This window comes from Culex quinquefasciatus, chromosome 3, assembly GCF_015732765.1.
Source record: "Culex quinquefasciatus strain JHB chromosome 3, VPISU_Cqui_1.0_pri_paternal, whole genome shotgun sequence".
Taxonomy (NCBI): Eukaryota; Metazoa; Arthropoda; class Insecta; order Diptera; family Culicidae; genus Culex; species Culex quinquefasciatus.
Window position 1 is genome coordinate 161,111,430 of NC_051863.1, and position 16,059 is coordinate 161,127,488.

At 33.5% G+C, this 16,059-nt stretch overlaps 2 protein-coding genes across 12 annotated transcripts in view; one reads left to right on the forward strand and one right to left on the reverse strand.

Moving 5' to 3' along the window:
• LOC6041118 (probable beta-hexosaminidase fdl) overlaps positions 1 to 16,059 on the forward strand; it is a 96,042-nt gene that overhangs the window by 19,344 nt on the left and 60,639 nt on the right. The window contains exon 2 of one of the 2 annotated variants that reach the window (XM_038259382.1): positions 2,575 to 2,879. The exons of the other annotated variant lie outside the window; for it this stretch is intronic. The gene's annotated coding sequence lies outside the window, so the exon portion shown is untranslated. The remainder of the gene's footprint in view (positions 1 to 2,574; positions 2,880 to 16,059) is intronic. 2 annotated transcript variants of the gene reach the window in all.
• The window catches only part of LOC119768712, a 42,423-nt gene continuing 32,927 nt past the window's right edge, over positions 6,564 to 16,059 (reverse strand). For all 10 annotated transcript variants that reach the window (XM_038259391.1, XM_038259393.1, XM_038259394.1 and 7 more), the window contains one exon: positions 6,564 to 7,832. In XM_038259391.1, the coding sequence (XP_038115319.1) occupies positions 6,999 to 7,832 (834 nt within the window). In that variant the 3' untranslated portion in view covers positions 6,564 to 6,998. The remainder of the gene's footprint in view (positions 7,833 to 16,059) is intronic.

The window sequence follows — 16,059 nt, forward strand, 5'->3', positions numbered from 1 at the left end:
ATCAGCTAAAATCAATCTAAAATGCATTCCGATGCGTTTTGAATCATTTTTAGCATGTTTGGGTTAATTTAAAATCTTTTAATTTTTCGGAAATTTTCGATGTTTGTAATCGCAGTTTTTTTGCTAAAATTTTTGTTTCCGTCAAATCTTTTTTTTTTGTTTTCGTCAAATCATTTTTTAAAATCTAATGATTGCAAAGAACTGTACTAGTGTAAAATGAACTTTAAAACACTTTTTCCATGCAAATGTTGAAACTGTGGCCTGTTATTTCAATATTTATATTTTTTGGCCTAAACTTTTAAAAACATTTGCAACGGTCTTTTTGAGTCAGATTTGTTTTTATATCGGATCATGTGTAAATTTACCTCTTTTCATGTGTCATTCCATTTTTTAGGCCGTTGCAAATGTTTATGGGTAAAACAAACTAAATTTTAAACATCACAGATTATTATTTTCTAAATTTAAAATTTTGAAGTTAATATTATATTTACACCTTTTTACGTGTATTTCTACTTCTTCCACATAAATTGAGGTAATATTCGATGATGCATTCTCAAATTATAATTTACTAAAAAGCAATTCAAGTTTTGTTTACAAAATGCAACTAGTTTGCTGTGAATTCCCTCACTTTTTGGCTTCTTTTCCGAGGAATCCGAGGAATGCTCAAAAAATGTCACTTCGTTTTTTTGTTAATTTTTAACAATCTTTCTCCCAACTTTTTCCGTGTTTTGAATATAGGGTCGCAAACCTTCAATAGAATTGTCAAATTTAAAAGGGCTGTATGTTGATAATTTTGATATAAAATATCTTTCATTTATATTTTATTAAATATGTTTTGAAGCATCAACTTTGAAAAATATTTGCAACGGCCTTAAATATTTTTTTATAAAATGACTCTTATCAAGATTTAAAAATTTTAAGCAGCTTAGTAGTTTTTAGGGTCTTTAAATATTTTTTGGAAGAAAACACACCTTGAAATTATTTCTTCGAAAATTGGGTTGATTTCACCGTAAAAAAAAAACACTAGCATATGAATATGACCATTCAAAACATTGTTTTTAAATCGAGCTTGATTTTTTTTCAAAGAATATCTTTTGAAGTATTTTTTGATCGATTTGGTGGCCTTGCCAAAAAAATTTTTTTTTTGAGCATTTTCTCAATTCAATTCAATTCTGTTTTATTGGTGAATAATCAAATTACAATGTGTTAGTTTTTAGTAAATTACAGAGTTTTTGAGTTCATTTCAGCTGTGTACTGCATCGAAGTTCATTTTTGAGCAATTGAAAGTGTATAATAGAAGTATACTGCCCATTTTCGCATAAATGTCCTATATCCAAAAACAGCAAGCTGAGAAAAACGCATTTGAAACTTTGTCCCACACATAAGTGTTAAGTTTTCACGAAAAAACTGGATTTCCTCCTGATTTCTAGAACAAAGTCTAGATGTTATAGGCTTTTCTGAAAGAACTTACCATTTTGAACCAAACTGTATCAATAATTCAAAAACGATGAAAATGCATATGGGACATTTATGCGATTAGGGGCAGTATAATCAGAAGTTAGAATTTGGAGATTTTTAATTTCACTTTTTGTTACTAAAACTTGATTTTCACAAAAAATACTATTTTTTAGTTTTTTTTTTCTAATTTTCTGATATGTATTTGGGAACATCAAATGTCAACTTTTCAGACATTTCCAAAAAGTGCTAAAAATCTTTTACTGAGTTATGAGTTTTTGAAGCAATACTGATTTTTTTCAAAAAATCGTAATATTGGTCGCAGCAAAAAAAGCAAAATATAAAGAATTTTCTTAGCTTTTCAAAAATATTTTTTCAAAAGTGGGCAAACATGGGCACTAATTTAAATAAATTGATATTTAACTGCGACTATTTTAAAAATGTTACCTAAAAATGGCTATAACTTGAAAACGGTGCACTTGATCTAAATTTCACTAAAGAACTCTTTGATTGATAATTTTTGAAAAGTTCTCATTTGATGTCTCCTAAACATATCAAAAAAACAATAAATAAAAAATAGAGTTTTTTGCAAATCGAGTTTTAGTGACAAAAAGTGAAATTAAAAATCACAAAAAATCGTGTTTTTTTTGCCGAAGACACCAAATCGATCATAAAAGTTCCTTTAAAAATACAGATGTATGAATTTTAATATATCATTTTTGTATGGACAGCTGCCAAATTTGTTTGGAAAATTATATGGACAAACTAATGATGCAAAATGGCTTCTTTGGGCATACCGAAGGCACCAAAAAAGTTTCAGCCGGATTAAATAATACAAAAAATCGAATGACCGAAATCTCATAGAATTGCTCAGTAATGAAATACTATAGTTTGTAAACAAACACCTTTTATATTTTCTATTTGTTTTTTATAAGTCTTGTACCGGTTTTTAAGCAAAACTTAAACCGGACACAATTCTCTCCCCATTGTATTAAGTCATCACTTCCAATTCCAACTCGTAATCGTTGGCCGCTTAGGCCGCTCCCCAGCGCCACTTCTCCCATTAGCACATATCGGCCTATCGGGCAGAAATTGATCAATTTACGCTTTTAATTACAGCCTCTGCCTGGTGCCCTCAACGTTCGTCTCGTCACCCCCTTGAAGCCCAACCGTTCGTTCGTTAAGTCTCGCCGCAGTTCTTTCATGAGACAAATTGAAACAAGCAAAAAAAAAACGTGAGCAAACTCTCCATCAACTTGTCTCGCCGCCCGTCAACCTCGAAGAACTCTCCTCCGTACAAGTCAAGTCTTGGAACTAACGATTCCAGCAATTACGACGGCGGTGACGACTTCAGGAACATCAGCGTTGAGAGGACGCGGGCAGAGTGAAGTTCTCAGTGGTTGTGCCAAGTGTTACCGAAAATTGTGAGTTTGTTTTTAAAGTCATTTAAATGTCGCTTTGACGCTAGATTTAGGATAGAGAGCGAATTGTTGATTTTTTTTCTTGTTTGTGCTAACCTTAGGTTATAGAAAGAGCTTGGAGGTCGCTTCGCTAGTTAACCCCTTTTGATTTTTTGTTCGCTTTCGATACGTTCCGGGTCAACTCGATCTGACCTCGGTGTAGCAAATATGGCTTGGGGGGCAGAGTAATGAATGAGAGAGAAACGAGGTGTTGAGTTTTTCAGTTTTAGCTTTATTTAAAACAACTTTTATTTGCTGGTTTGGTTGGTGTTGAACATTCTTTGTTACTAAACATTTACTTTGGTTATTGTGTTTTGTTTATTTTGGTGGTGTATTAAATGCCTGATTTTTCTCTTCTTTCAAATACGTTTGCTTAATTTTCACTTTGTACAGATTACTACAGTTAAAAGTTCGATAGTTATAAGGCTTCGAATCTCTTCAAACTAAATCCACCTGACTGGAATGAGAACAAGTTCGATCAAAAGAGACGCAAATTTTACAGATGTTGTAAGTTGCTGGTTAGACTAAGAGTACACAATAGATTATAGATAGTTAAATTTAGTATTATAGATTTGTGCGATCTTTTAAAGTTCTCTGTTGAATACTGTTTGTTTATTTGTTTCTTCTCTATTTCATCATCAAAATATAACAATAAAAGCAATAACGTTATCTCTACTAAATGACCGTGTGCCACTTGGTGACACGTTCTAGTTTTGCCGTGTTGAGTTATCGATTACGATTACCTAATCTAAGTACAGGAATCAATCGCCAGGTGCCTCCAGCTTGATTACAGTATACGAAAAAAAAAGAGTATTTGATGATTAAAATATTTTTTTAATCTAAAACTACTTAACTCAATGTTGAGAAAGATCTTTACTGAAAAAAAAACGGTTTGCAAATAAAATTAATTAATCAAATATAAAAATGCGTTGTCCAGTGTTAAAATCAGGTTTTCGCCGTCATTCTTGTCGCTAGACTAAAAATAGATTAGTCGTTGGCAACATTTAATAATTGAGCACCGTGCTATCTTGGCGCACGTGCGCTGAGTTAATTTACTATAAGACACTTTTGAAAGTAACGATCACTATTTTATTTCTGAAAAGTTCGCTTTAGAAAACACACCGTGATATTTTTTATAATATTATAATATAATATTATAATATAATATTATAATACCATTATTATTATTTTATTATATTATATACCTTATAGCATTGTTTACGTAACATTCAAGATTGTTAACGATAGAATTATCGAGGTTCTAAAACGATAACGATAGTTCTATCATTATCGTCAGGACGATAACGATAATCTTTCGTAATCTTTATCGTTATTCCGATAATTCTATTGGCGATAATTTTATGGGCGATAATGGGCGATAACTTATATTTAATAGATGTCTAAAATTGACTAAACCAACCAAATATGATGTTGAATAAAATGTTGAATTTTCAAGCTTCCTGTTAGTAATTTTTTTTGATATTATGGTAAGTTTCAAAGTATAAGTATTTAAAAAAATTACAAAATACCGTTTTTTTTAAACGCCAAATTTTTTATAATTTGCAGTATGGGTTTCAAACGATTCGAAATTTTGCATGCTTTTGCACTGTTTTAGAGTTTAAACAAAAATAAAAAACAACAATTTTTACAAAATACCGTATTTTCTCGAAAATAATTTGATTTTTATAATTCGCAACATAGGTATCAAACGATTCGAAATTTTGCATGTATTTTAATTGTTTTAGAGTTTTTTGATTGAAAAACATAAATTTTCCCAAAATACCGTATTTACTTGAAAATACTCAAATTTTTAGAATTCGCAATATTTTGCATGAATTTTAACTGTTTTTGAGTTTTTTGAATGAAATACTTAAATTTTTACAAAACACCGTATTTTCGCGAAAATACTCTAATTTTTCGAATTCACAATATGGTTATCGAACGATTCGAAATTTTGTATGTATTTTAACTGTTTTAGAGTTTTTTGAATGAAAAAGCAGGTAAGATTTCGATACCTATGTTGCAAATTATAAAAACTGAGTATTTTGGAGAAAATACGATATTTTGAGAAAATTTTAGTATTTCATTCAAAAAACACTAAATCAGTTAAAATAAATGCAAAATTTTAAGTCGTTTGATACCCATATTGCGAATTCAAAAAAAAAATGAGTTTTTTTCGAGAAAATACCGTATTTTGTGATAATTTTAGTTTTTTATTCAAAAACTCTAAAACAGTGCAAAAGCATGCAAAATTTCGAATCGTTTGATACCCATATTGCAAATTATAAAAATTTAAGTACTTTCAAAAAAATACCTGTGAAGTTTTAAAACAGCAGTTTTAAGATAAATGTTGAAAAACTAGGGTTTTCATGGTTTTTGGCAATTCCTATATGACAGACATGATTTTTCAGTCTCAAAAATATTTTTTTCCGGAAAGCTCGTCCAATTTCCCACAAGTTTGTCTTTTACCACATTTCAATTTTAAATATGGGCTTTCAGATACATATAAGCTGCATTGCTCATAACTGAAAACAGAACATTTTTTCGGTATAGTTCAGTGGATGGTAGTATCCTTTATAGTAAATTTGCTTGAATCATCAAAAAACGAGTTGTTCTGAAAAGTGGTCAAAGACAAACTTATGGGAAATTGGACGAGCTTTTCGGTAAAAATATTTTTGAGAATGTAAAATCAAGTCTGTTACATAGGAATTGCCAAAAACCATAAAAACCTAGTTTTTTAAACACTTTTATTTTTTTAAACCGCTGTAACTACACAAGGATTGAGCTTAAGACAGTGGTCTGGAGAATCGATTTCCGTATTCAGCTTTTGAAAATTTTGAGGTTTAGAGGACTTAAAAAAAGTGTTAGTAAATGATTTTTGTATTATTTTAGGAGAGTTGCTCTATCCTATACTTTTCGTTAATCGTTTGTAATATTTTAGGTTATTCGCACAAAAATTTTGAACGAATAAAAATTGTAGGCTCACCTTAAACTTGACTTTTTAACTTAAAAATAAAAAAATCAAAAAATTAGCGTGTTTTTTATTTTATTTTTCGGAAAGCCCGTCCAATTTCTTACAAGTTTGTCTTTGACCACTTTTTGATACGATGCAATGGCTTCGAAATACAGCAATATTGAAATTCAGGATTACAGTTACATTTAAAACACTTAGTTTAATTTTTCTGATCTTTCAGATAGTAATATTGTCAAAATTTGACAAACTTTAAAAATTTTCCTTAGAAGTAGAATTACACACTTCGATTTTTTTTACCGAATTCGGTAGTAGAAAAATCGGTAAAGTTTAGATCGGTCTACATCTGTCAAAATGAACAAAATTTTCCCGAATATTGGTTGCACGATTAACAATAATGAGCTTCATTACCGAATTTCGGTATGTTTTTACCGAATTCTGTAATTTTCAGTTTACTGAACTATTCAGCAGTTGAAAATTCGGTAACATTTACCGAATTCGGCAAAACATCTAAGTGTGCAGGTTTGAAAACTTTCGTTCTTATTAATTTGTATTGTTTTCTATTAAATAGGTGTCATTTTTTTGCCCTTACGCATCCATGTTTCATGTTTTGTCTTTTTTTTCCTTAAAAACTTATATGAAAATTAAAATTGCCTTGCTTGATTTTTTTGTTTTGGAGTGAAATATAAAGATAGCAGCTGTCAAATAAGCATGGAAACTTGTATGGACGAACCAACAATGCAAAATTGTTTCTTTAGGTCATAGAGCAGGCATTTACAAAGCGTAGAATCTTAATATGATTTCCTTTTCTAAATTGTAACAGTGGATGGTGTTGTTTAAAAGTATATTCTTATAGATATTAATTAATCTGTAATCGAGATTGATTCCTGTACTCAAACTTTTGCTTGAATTAACTATTCTACGCACAACGTAAAAAGGCCAATGTTCTTCCGGCGATATTCCTCTAGTCTACTATCTACACAACGAAATTACAATCCTCCTATCGATACGTATTTCCAATAACTGTAGCTTACGTTTATTTACGAGTTTCTACTAAAAGGCCATCATCACAATTATATTTTCCGCGATTCTCCCTCTACTTTGACCTAATCTCAAACGTATCCACTGGACTCCAGCTTGAGGGCAGCCTCATAAGTGGGCAACCCTGTCTGGTCGATGATTCGACTCATGTCCAACCGTACGATTCCGTTTTCGTTGAGATTGCGGATCGTACTATCCCCAGAACTTCCCGACTCCAAACTCCCACCGGGAGTCACTGCTTCCTCACTGCGATTTGTAGGATTTGAAAGATTTTCGATGGCTCCAGAGGGGATTCCACTGTTGTTGTTGTTTTCATCATCATGTCCGGCTCCGTCGTTCAAGTTCTCGTGGTTGTTGTTGGCGTCTTCAGTCGGTTCCACAATGGTTTCAGGGTTAACCAGATTGCCGTTGTCATCATGACTCGGGTCAGTGCAATCCGCAAGGTTGCGAACAACCTCCGACGGCGAGCAGCGATTCTCGTTGTTGTTGGCATCGTGGCTCGTCACCATGGCCGCGTCCACAAACTGGCCACAGTTACGGCAGTACACCTGCAGACTGGTTCCGCCGGCGCCGCCGACCTGGCAACAGTTGTGACAGTCGATGGCCTCGCGAATGTCGGTGAATTCCGTCGGTTCCAGCAGTTCCGGCTTTTGGCCCAACAGCCCGCCCTTTGTCGGATAGCTCAGGCCCAGTTCCTTCCACTGGGCGGCCACCTCGGCATGCATTTTGTCCTGGGCCAGCACGGTGTCATAACTGGGTGGAGGGCCACCCGAGGCGGGATGCTGCTGGTGGTGATGATAGGCCGCCGAGTGGCAGTGGTTCACGGCCATCACGGCCGGCAGCGGTTGGTACTCGTTGCCGGTGCTGATGTCCAGGTAGTTGTCCGAGAGTCCCGGGACTGAGCACTGTAATGAAATATGAAAATTTAATTTAGAAACTTTTGATATCAACAATATTTGCATTTAGCATATTCTCAAACATACTTTTAGGTAGAACTTGACATTTGTTATTGTAACAATTTTGTTGAATTCAGTATTGAATTTAAGATTATCAGAGGTATTTGTCGGAAATAACTCGATTTGATACGAAAAGACTATCAATTCAACTGATGTTTGTTCATTTTAAATCCTCACGAAAAGGTTGTAAAATCGCTGCACTTTAATGCTAAAATTTCAAGTGTGCATGAAGCATGCCGACAAGCCTTGTGACATGCAGGAAAATCTGAAAAATGTCAAACTATATTGGAAAATGCACCTTGGACATTTTTTCGTTAAAATCTGCCATTCGTAAGTCAACGTCATGTAAGCTACTAGTACTAAGCTAGGGAAATAGAGTGTAATATTATGTCAAACATGTCAAACCAACATCCCTTGTGCATTTTTCGCACAGTTTGAGGAATTCATTTCAATAAAAAAATATATTAACAAATATCAGTGGTTTTTTCACGAATCTGAGAAAATAAAATAATTCAATATAATGTTATACACCATGAGATGCCAATAAAATAACGAGATTCGGGATTATTGCAATGATACAGGCAAAGGTTTAGTTGATCTCATCGATTCGAATTATTTGTGAGGCTATATCTCAGAAATTAATTGCCAGATTTTCTGATTTTCGAAGTCTCAGAGAAAGAATAGCAGAAATTTGTCAGCGTTTCAAGGATATTTTTCTCAGAGTTTCTTTTCTTCCAAGAAGTATTGTTAAAATTCAAAAAGAAAAGAACGGAAAGTAATAAAAAATTCTAGAGTATATTTTCAAAACAACCTATAAGTCATGGTTTTCCTATGCTTATAGGACCTTTCGAAAAATTAATCTAGCATTCATAAATAAAAGTAGGTATAACTTGAAAAAGGTACAATTTACTAAAATAAAAATACGACAATGTGCTTTTCAAAAGCAAATTAGATTTTTCTTCTAAAAATTTTTTATTACTTTTTTGTCCATGTTTTCGATATTTTACAAAAAACACGACATTAAAAAAATAAAAAAACACGGATTTTTTTATTTGTCATTATTAGTCCCCTAAAACAATTCGAAAAATTTCGAAAATAAATGTTGGAAATTTTTTTTTTAATGATAAAAACTTAATTAAAAATTCCGTTTTTTTTCGTGTGTCAATTTTTTTTCCTAAAAAGTCCTAATCGTAACAAACAACTTTGTCAAAGACACCAAATCGATCAGAAAATCTCTCCTCACGATACAGTTGCAAAGTAACCGCCGACCTTACAATTCGCACAACGCCAGTCCGCAGTTTGTGTACGCGTCGCCGCTTTTTTTAAATTGTGCACCGTAGACAAAAACAGTGTGGTTCTGGATTTTTGTCTACTCCAAACCCAACCAGGCCCGAAGCTTGTTAAAAAATTCCTCGCAGACCTTCATGTAAACCAAGAAAACTTGCGAGCATTGCAATTATGCAATAGAAGAAGAATAGCCGTGTTGCAGTTCGCCGACTCAGCAGTGGCCTCGTCCATCATCGACAAACCTCTGGTATATCAGGGTTGCAAAATCCCGATTTACCTAGACAACAACGCTACGGAAGTTCGTGTGCTTGACCTACCTCTAGGCATAAACAATGACGACGTAGTAAAAGTGATGAGTAAATACGGCGAAATTTTGACCATCACCAACGACCGCTGGATTAACTTCTTCCCAGGAATCCCAAATGGAGTTCGGACCCTCCGGATGTTGCTGAAACAGCCAACGCCGAAATCAATCACTGTAAACAATGCTGCTGCAACAGTGACGATTATAGGCAAAAAATCGCTTTGCAAACTCAAAGCAAAGAACAAAAAAATGTGCGGATTCAACTAAAAAGGTGAACCAAAAAAAGCAGTACACCACCGATTGAACCTGAGCCAAGTAGCAGCAGCAGCAGTAAAAGCAACAACAGTAAATCAGACCAACATCCAAAGCAAACAAGTCAAATTGACGAAGAAGACAACGATGGATTCGAGACCGTGCTTTCTAAGCACTCTCGCAAAACCCGGAAGCGCTTACAAGCATATTTGGACGCGGATGACGAATTAACAACAAAGCGAAGAGAGATGGCTGAAGAAGAAACAACAGATGAAGAAGATGAAGACGTCGTAAAAGCAAAATATTACAGGAATAAGTGTTATGAGATAACTGTTAAATCCCTGGAGGAAGAGGACGAAGATAAAATTGAAGAATTTGATAATTTAAGATCAATATTTTCCGCTAAATATTTGAAACATAGACAGAAATATTTAGAAAAAAGGCATGGTAACAATTATTGAAATATAGCCAGACAAGTGATTTAAAACTCTGTAACCTTTCCTCTTCCACTATTCATCTTGAAGAGATGAATGCACAATGGTGTAAAGTCTCTATAATAAAACAAAAACAAAACAAAATCTCCTCACGATACAGAATTTACATACAAATTTTGTATGAGCAGCCCATAAAATTGTATGGAGACTTGTATGGAAAAACGAGTGATGCAAAATTGCTTCTTTTGACATAGTTTCATCCAAATCATAAAAGAAAATAAAAAAATCGCGACAAAAAAAAACATATTGTAGAGAACTATCCACCTAAAGAATAATTCTCTAGCATCTCGCTTTATTTTTTTTTGCATTTTTTTTGTTATGAGCAGTTCTCTAGGATTTCGGTCATTCGATTTTTTTTGTATTTTTTAATCCGACTGAAACTTTTTTGGTGACTTCGGTATGCCCAAAGAAGCCATTTTGCATCATTAGTTTGTCCATATAATTTTCCATACAAATTTGGCAGCTGTCCATACAAAAATGATGTATGAAAATTCAAAAATCTGTATCTTTTGAAGGAATTTTTTGATCGATTTGGTGTCTTCGGCAAAGTTGTAGGTATGGATACGGACTACACTGGAAAAATAATACACGGTAAAAAAATTTGGTGATTTTTTATTTAACTTTTGTCACTAAAACTTGATTTTCAAAAACACTATTTTTAATTTTTTTATTTTTGATATGTTTTAGAAGACATAAAATGCCAATTTTCAGAAATTTCAGGTTGTGCAAAAATCATTGACCGAGTTATGAATTTTTTAATCAATACTGATTTTTTCAAAAAATCGAAATTTTGGTCGTAAAAATTTTTCAACTTCATTTATCGATGTAAAATCAAATTTGCAATCAAAAAGTACTTTAGTGAAATTTTGATAAAGTGCACCGTTTTCAAGTTATAGCCATATTTAAGTGACTTTTTTGAAAATAGTCGCAGTTTTTCATTTTTTAAAATTAGTGCACATGTTTGCACAGTTTTGAAAAAAATATTTTTGAAAAGCTGAGAAAATTCTCTATATTTTGCTAATTCGGACTTTGTTGATACGACCTTTAGTTGCTGAGATATTGCAATGCAAAGGTTTAAAAACAGGAAAATTGATGTTTTCTTTTCTATCGTCAATATCTTAGCAACTAATGGTCCGATTTTCAATGTTAATATATGAAACAATTGTGAAATTTTCCGATCTTTTCGAAAAAAATATTTTCGGAATTTTCAAATCAAGACTAACATTTCAAAAAGGCCAAACATTCAATATTACGCCCTTTTAAAATGTTAGTCTTGATTTGAAAATTTTGAAAATATTTTTTTCGAAAAGATCGGAAAATTTCACAATTGTTTCATATATTAACATTGAAAATCGGACCATTAGTTGCTAAGATATTGACGATAGAAAAAGGTGGGTTGTTTGGGTGAAACTTAGAAAACATCAATTTTCCTGTTTTTAAACCTTTGCATTGCAATATCTCAGCAACTAAAGGTCGTATCAACAAAGTCCGAATAAGCAAAATATAGAGAATTTTCTCAGCTTTTCAAAAATATTTTTTTCAAAACTGGGCAAACATGTGCACTAATTTTGAAAATGAAAACTGCGACTATTTTCAAAAAGTCACTTAAATATGGCTATAACTTGAAAACGGTGCACTTTATCAAAATTTCACTAAAGTACTTTTTGATTGCAAATTTGATTTTACATCGAAAAATGAAGTTGAAAAATTTTACGACCAAAATTTCGATTTTTGAAAAATCAGTATTGATTAAAAATTCATAACTCGGTCAATGATTTTTGCACAACCTGGAAATTTCTGAAAAGTTGGCATTTTATGTCCTCTAAAACATATCAAAAATAAAAAAAATTAAAAATAGTGTTTTTTTGTAAATCAAGTTTTAGTGATGAAAGTTTAATAAAAAATCACCAAATTTTTTTACCGTGTATTATTTTTTCCAGTGTAGTCCGTATCCATACCTACAACTTTGCCGAAGACACCAAATCGATCAAAAAATTCCTTCAAAAGATACAGATTTTTGAATTTTCATACATCATTTTTGTATGGACAGCTGCCAAATTTGTATGGAAAATTATATGGAGAAACTAATGATGCAAAATGGCTTCTTTGGGCATACCGAAGTCACCAAAAAAGTTTCAGTCGGATTAAAAAATACAAAAATTAAAATTGAAGAAAAAAGACCGATTTCGTAGAGAATTGCTCTTATCTGGATGAAACTTTATCCATGCATTCCCTATTTCAAAAGAAGCCGACATGGATTTTTTTTTGGTATTTAGTTTGCCTTTGAGCAATTCTCTAGGAAATGGTTTTTTTTTATTTTCATTTTTGTATTTTTTAATCCGTCTGAAATTTTTTGGTGCCTTCGGTTTGTCCAAAATATCCATTTTGCATCATTTGTTTGTCCAGATAATTTTCCTTACAAATTTGGCAGTTGTCCATACAAAAATGAAGTGTGTGTGTGTGGTCCAATCCAATACCCGCTAACCGGTAGCGAAATTATGGGAAAGTATAATTTGTATCAGACTTTGTATATGTCGAATGCTGATACAGCTTATCTCAGTCCCGGGCATTAGGTGGTGATAGCCCTCACGCTGCTTCCAACGACCCGTTTCAGAATGACAGAGCTCCTTGCGGTCCAATTCCGAGGTCGCTGGGCATTATTCGGCCCCGCCTAAACATAGAAGCAAGCATTTGAAGGAAACTCGATCTATATTTAGACTTCCAATCCCGTCAGGCAAATCTGGGACCAGCACGTATTTAATATGAGAAGATAACATGTTTCAACACTACGGATCAATTCACTGCTAGAGTGTAAACATGCTGATGGCCGACTGCTTAGTGGTCTGGGACGACCAATCCAAAGGTGTGAGTTCGAATCCCACCAGAATCATTTTCGTTTTGGTTCATATTCAATGTTCAAATTCTTGATTCCAAATTTCAAAGGTACCGACCGGGATTTGATCCCTGAACCTTTTGCTTGTGAGACAGAAGCCGTAACCATTAAGCCACGGAGCTGGTTTTTAGCTGTCCATACAAAAATGATGCAAGAAAATTCAAAAATCTGTATCTTTTGAAGAATTTTTTTGATCGATTTGGTGTCTTCGGCAAAGTTGTAGGTATGGATAAAGACTACACTGATAAAAATGATACACGGTTAAAAAAATATGATTTTTAATTTCACTTTTTGTCACTAAAAATTGATTTGCAAAAAAACACTATTTTAATTTTTTTTTTCATTTTCTGATATGTTTTAGCGGACATCAAATGCCAACATTTCAGAAATTTCCAGTATGGGCAAAAAATCTTTGACCGAGTTATGAATTTTTGAATCAATACTGTTTTTTTTTTATAAAATCGAAATATTGGTCGCAAACATTTTTCAATTTTATTTTTAGATGTTAAATTAAATTTGCAATCCAAAAGTACATTAGTGAAATTTTCATAAAGTGCACCGTTTTCAAGTTAAAGCCATTTTTAGGTAACTTTTTTGTAAATAGTGCGCATATTTGCTGACCTTTGAAAAAAAAATATTTTTGAAAAGCTGAGAAAATTCTCTATATTTTGATTTTTTGAACTTTGTTGATATGACCGTTAGTTGCCATGCAATGGTTTTAAAACAGGAAAATTGATGTTTTCTAAGTCTCACCCAAACAACCCACCAATTTCTAATGTCGATATCTCAGCAACTAATGCTCCGATTTTCAATGTAAAAATATGAAACATTCGTAAAAGTTTCCGAAAACAATATTTTTTTTTAAATCAAGACTAACATTTCAAAAGGGCGTAATATTGAATGTTTAGCCCTTTTGAAATGTTAGTCTTGATTAAAAAAATGATAATATTGTTTTTGAAGAGATTGGAAAATTTCACGAATGTTTCATATTTTAGCATTAAAAATCGAACCATTAGTTGCTAAGATATCGACATTAGAAAATGGTGGGTTGTTTGGGTGAGAGTTAGGAAACTTCAATTTTCCTGTTTCTGTTTTTAAGCCAGTCTTGTTGCTGTCCAATCTTCAATGTCTCTTAGACATTTTTTAAGCAAATTTTCTGAACTTAAAAAAATATATTTTTTAAGAAACGGTTACTCACGGTCACTATTTTTAAATATCGAAAAACTGCAAATATTTCGCTGAATCAAACTTCTTCAAGATTCTGAGAAATTACTCCAACAATTGCGCAAATTTTTCCTGACGCATACAGATTCTCATTTGTTGCCAAAGCAGTGAATTTGTTACAAATTAGCTGCTGCTGCTGCTGGTGAACTCGAAAAAAGGGCATAAATTAATTTAAATCCTTCTCTTGACGCTAGCCATCGTCGGCGTCGTCGTCATCGTCGTAAACAGGGCTATTCATATTAATTATCCGCAGCTTGTGTCCGGTCCGGAGAGGATCTATGACCTGGACTGTACGGTCGAGTAAAAGTGATGCTTCTGGGGAGAATTAAATAGTGTCAACGGACAGTTGAGCGGGTTCAAATGGGCGGGTCATTTACATGAGCTTTTATTTAGGGGGAGGGCCTGATGGAGTTCAGAAAAATGTGTATAGACATTGCAGGGTAATGAACGGAAGAGTATCGATTTTTAGCTCTGTGCAGTTCGATTAGGTTTTTTGGGTTGATGAACTGTCAGCTGATTCAAAACATCCATTATTTGCATGTGGATGTCTAAAAGACACATAAATTTGCATCGTAAGAAAGTAGCACCACCCGTCTAGCGCGTGCAACAATTCGCTCCCATAGTAAAAGCTTCAGTTCGCCACAAACACACGGTTAATTAATGCTCAGGTGATGTGGCACGAGGACTTTCGTGACACTGTTTGTTTTTATGTGTGCGAAATTAATAAACACACATTTTTACACAGTGAAAACTTTTTGTCCTCATGAACTACAGCAAAACCTTATGTGTATTTTTTTTACTCTTGTTTTTTTTCTCACTTACAGTCATCATCACCATCTGTCTGGTCTTGTCGTCACATTGTGACGGCCGTAAAAAGTCCTTCCTCGTGGAAAAAAGTGGCTCCCATCGTGACACGTCAGCGGTAGAGTTTTGAATATTTTATGCATTACCCCACAGAGCGACACGGTTAGGAGAGGGTGGTGTTTTATTTTGGCTGGCAGTGCCATTCTCCCCCTGGGGTGGTGTTGCCATTGTGCCCTCCTACACTAAAAGTTCTGCACACATTTCTGGTTGCTATTAATTTTCCGACCTTGGACCATGGAGCCGTGGACCTAATTTTACAGTTTCATAAATTTAATAAAATTTAACCCACCGGCAGTCGCGTACGTGTACTTTGTACACACTTTGTAAGGACACTTGTAAGAAAGCCGAAAACTCGCGACTTCCCGAAGGAACGTTTGACCTACATTAAATTTATTTTAAAATAATTTTAAAATAAATTTAATTTTTTTTTAAATTTGAATAAAAAAATATAGAAAAAGATTTTTAAAACCCAAAAAATAATAATTTAAAATTACTTCTACCTGAGAAAAACTAATTTTCAAATCTTTTTATCTATGATTTCGCGACGCAAAAAAAAAGAAACAACCTCCAACGGGATGGGACCACACTAAACGCGATGGAGTTGATGGGTTTTGTATGGGGAACCTTCACCGTTAGGTGCTGGGACATTATTATTTGTAAGTAGGCTAACCAAGCTGAAGCTGATGGAAGCATGCAGGAGGTCACGTGAGGGGTATACTTAGGGGACCGCGGCGGCGGGGGAAAAGTCTGAATGAATTTGGTGCGTTCATTGAGGTGAAAGGTTATGCGTTGAAGGGACGGAAAGTTTGAAAACAGAATTTTTCAATCTGGGTTTTATACACAAATAATGCACCACCT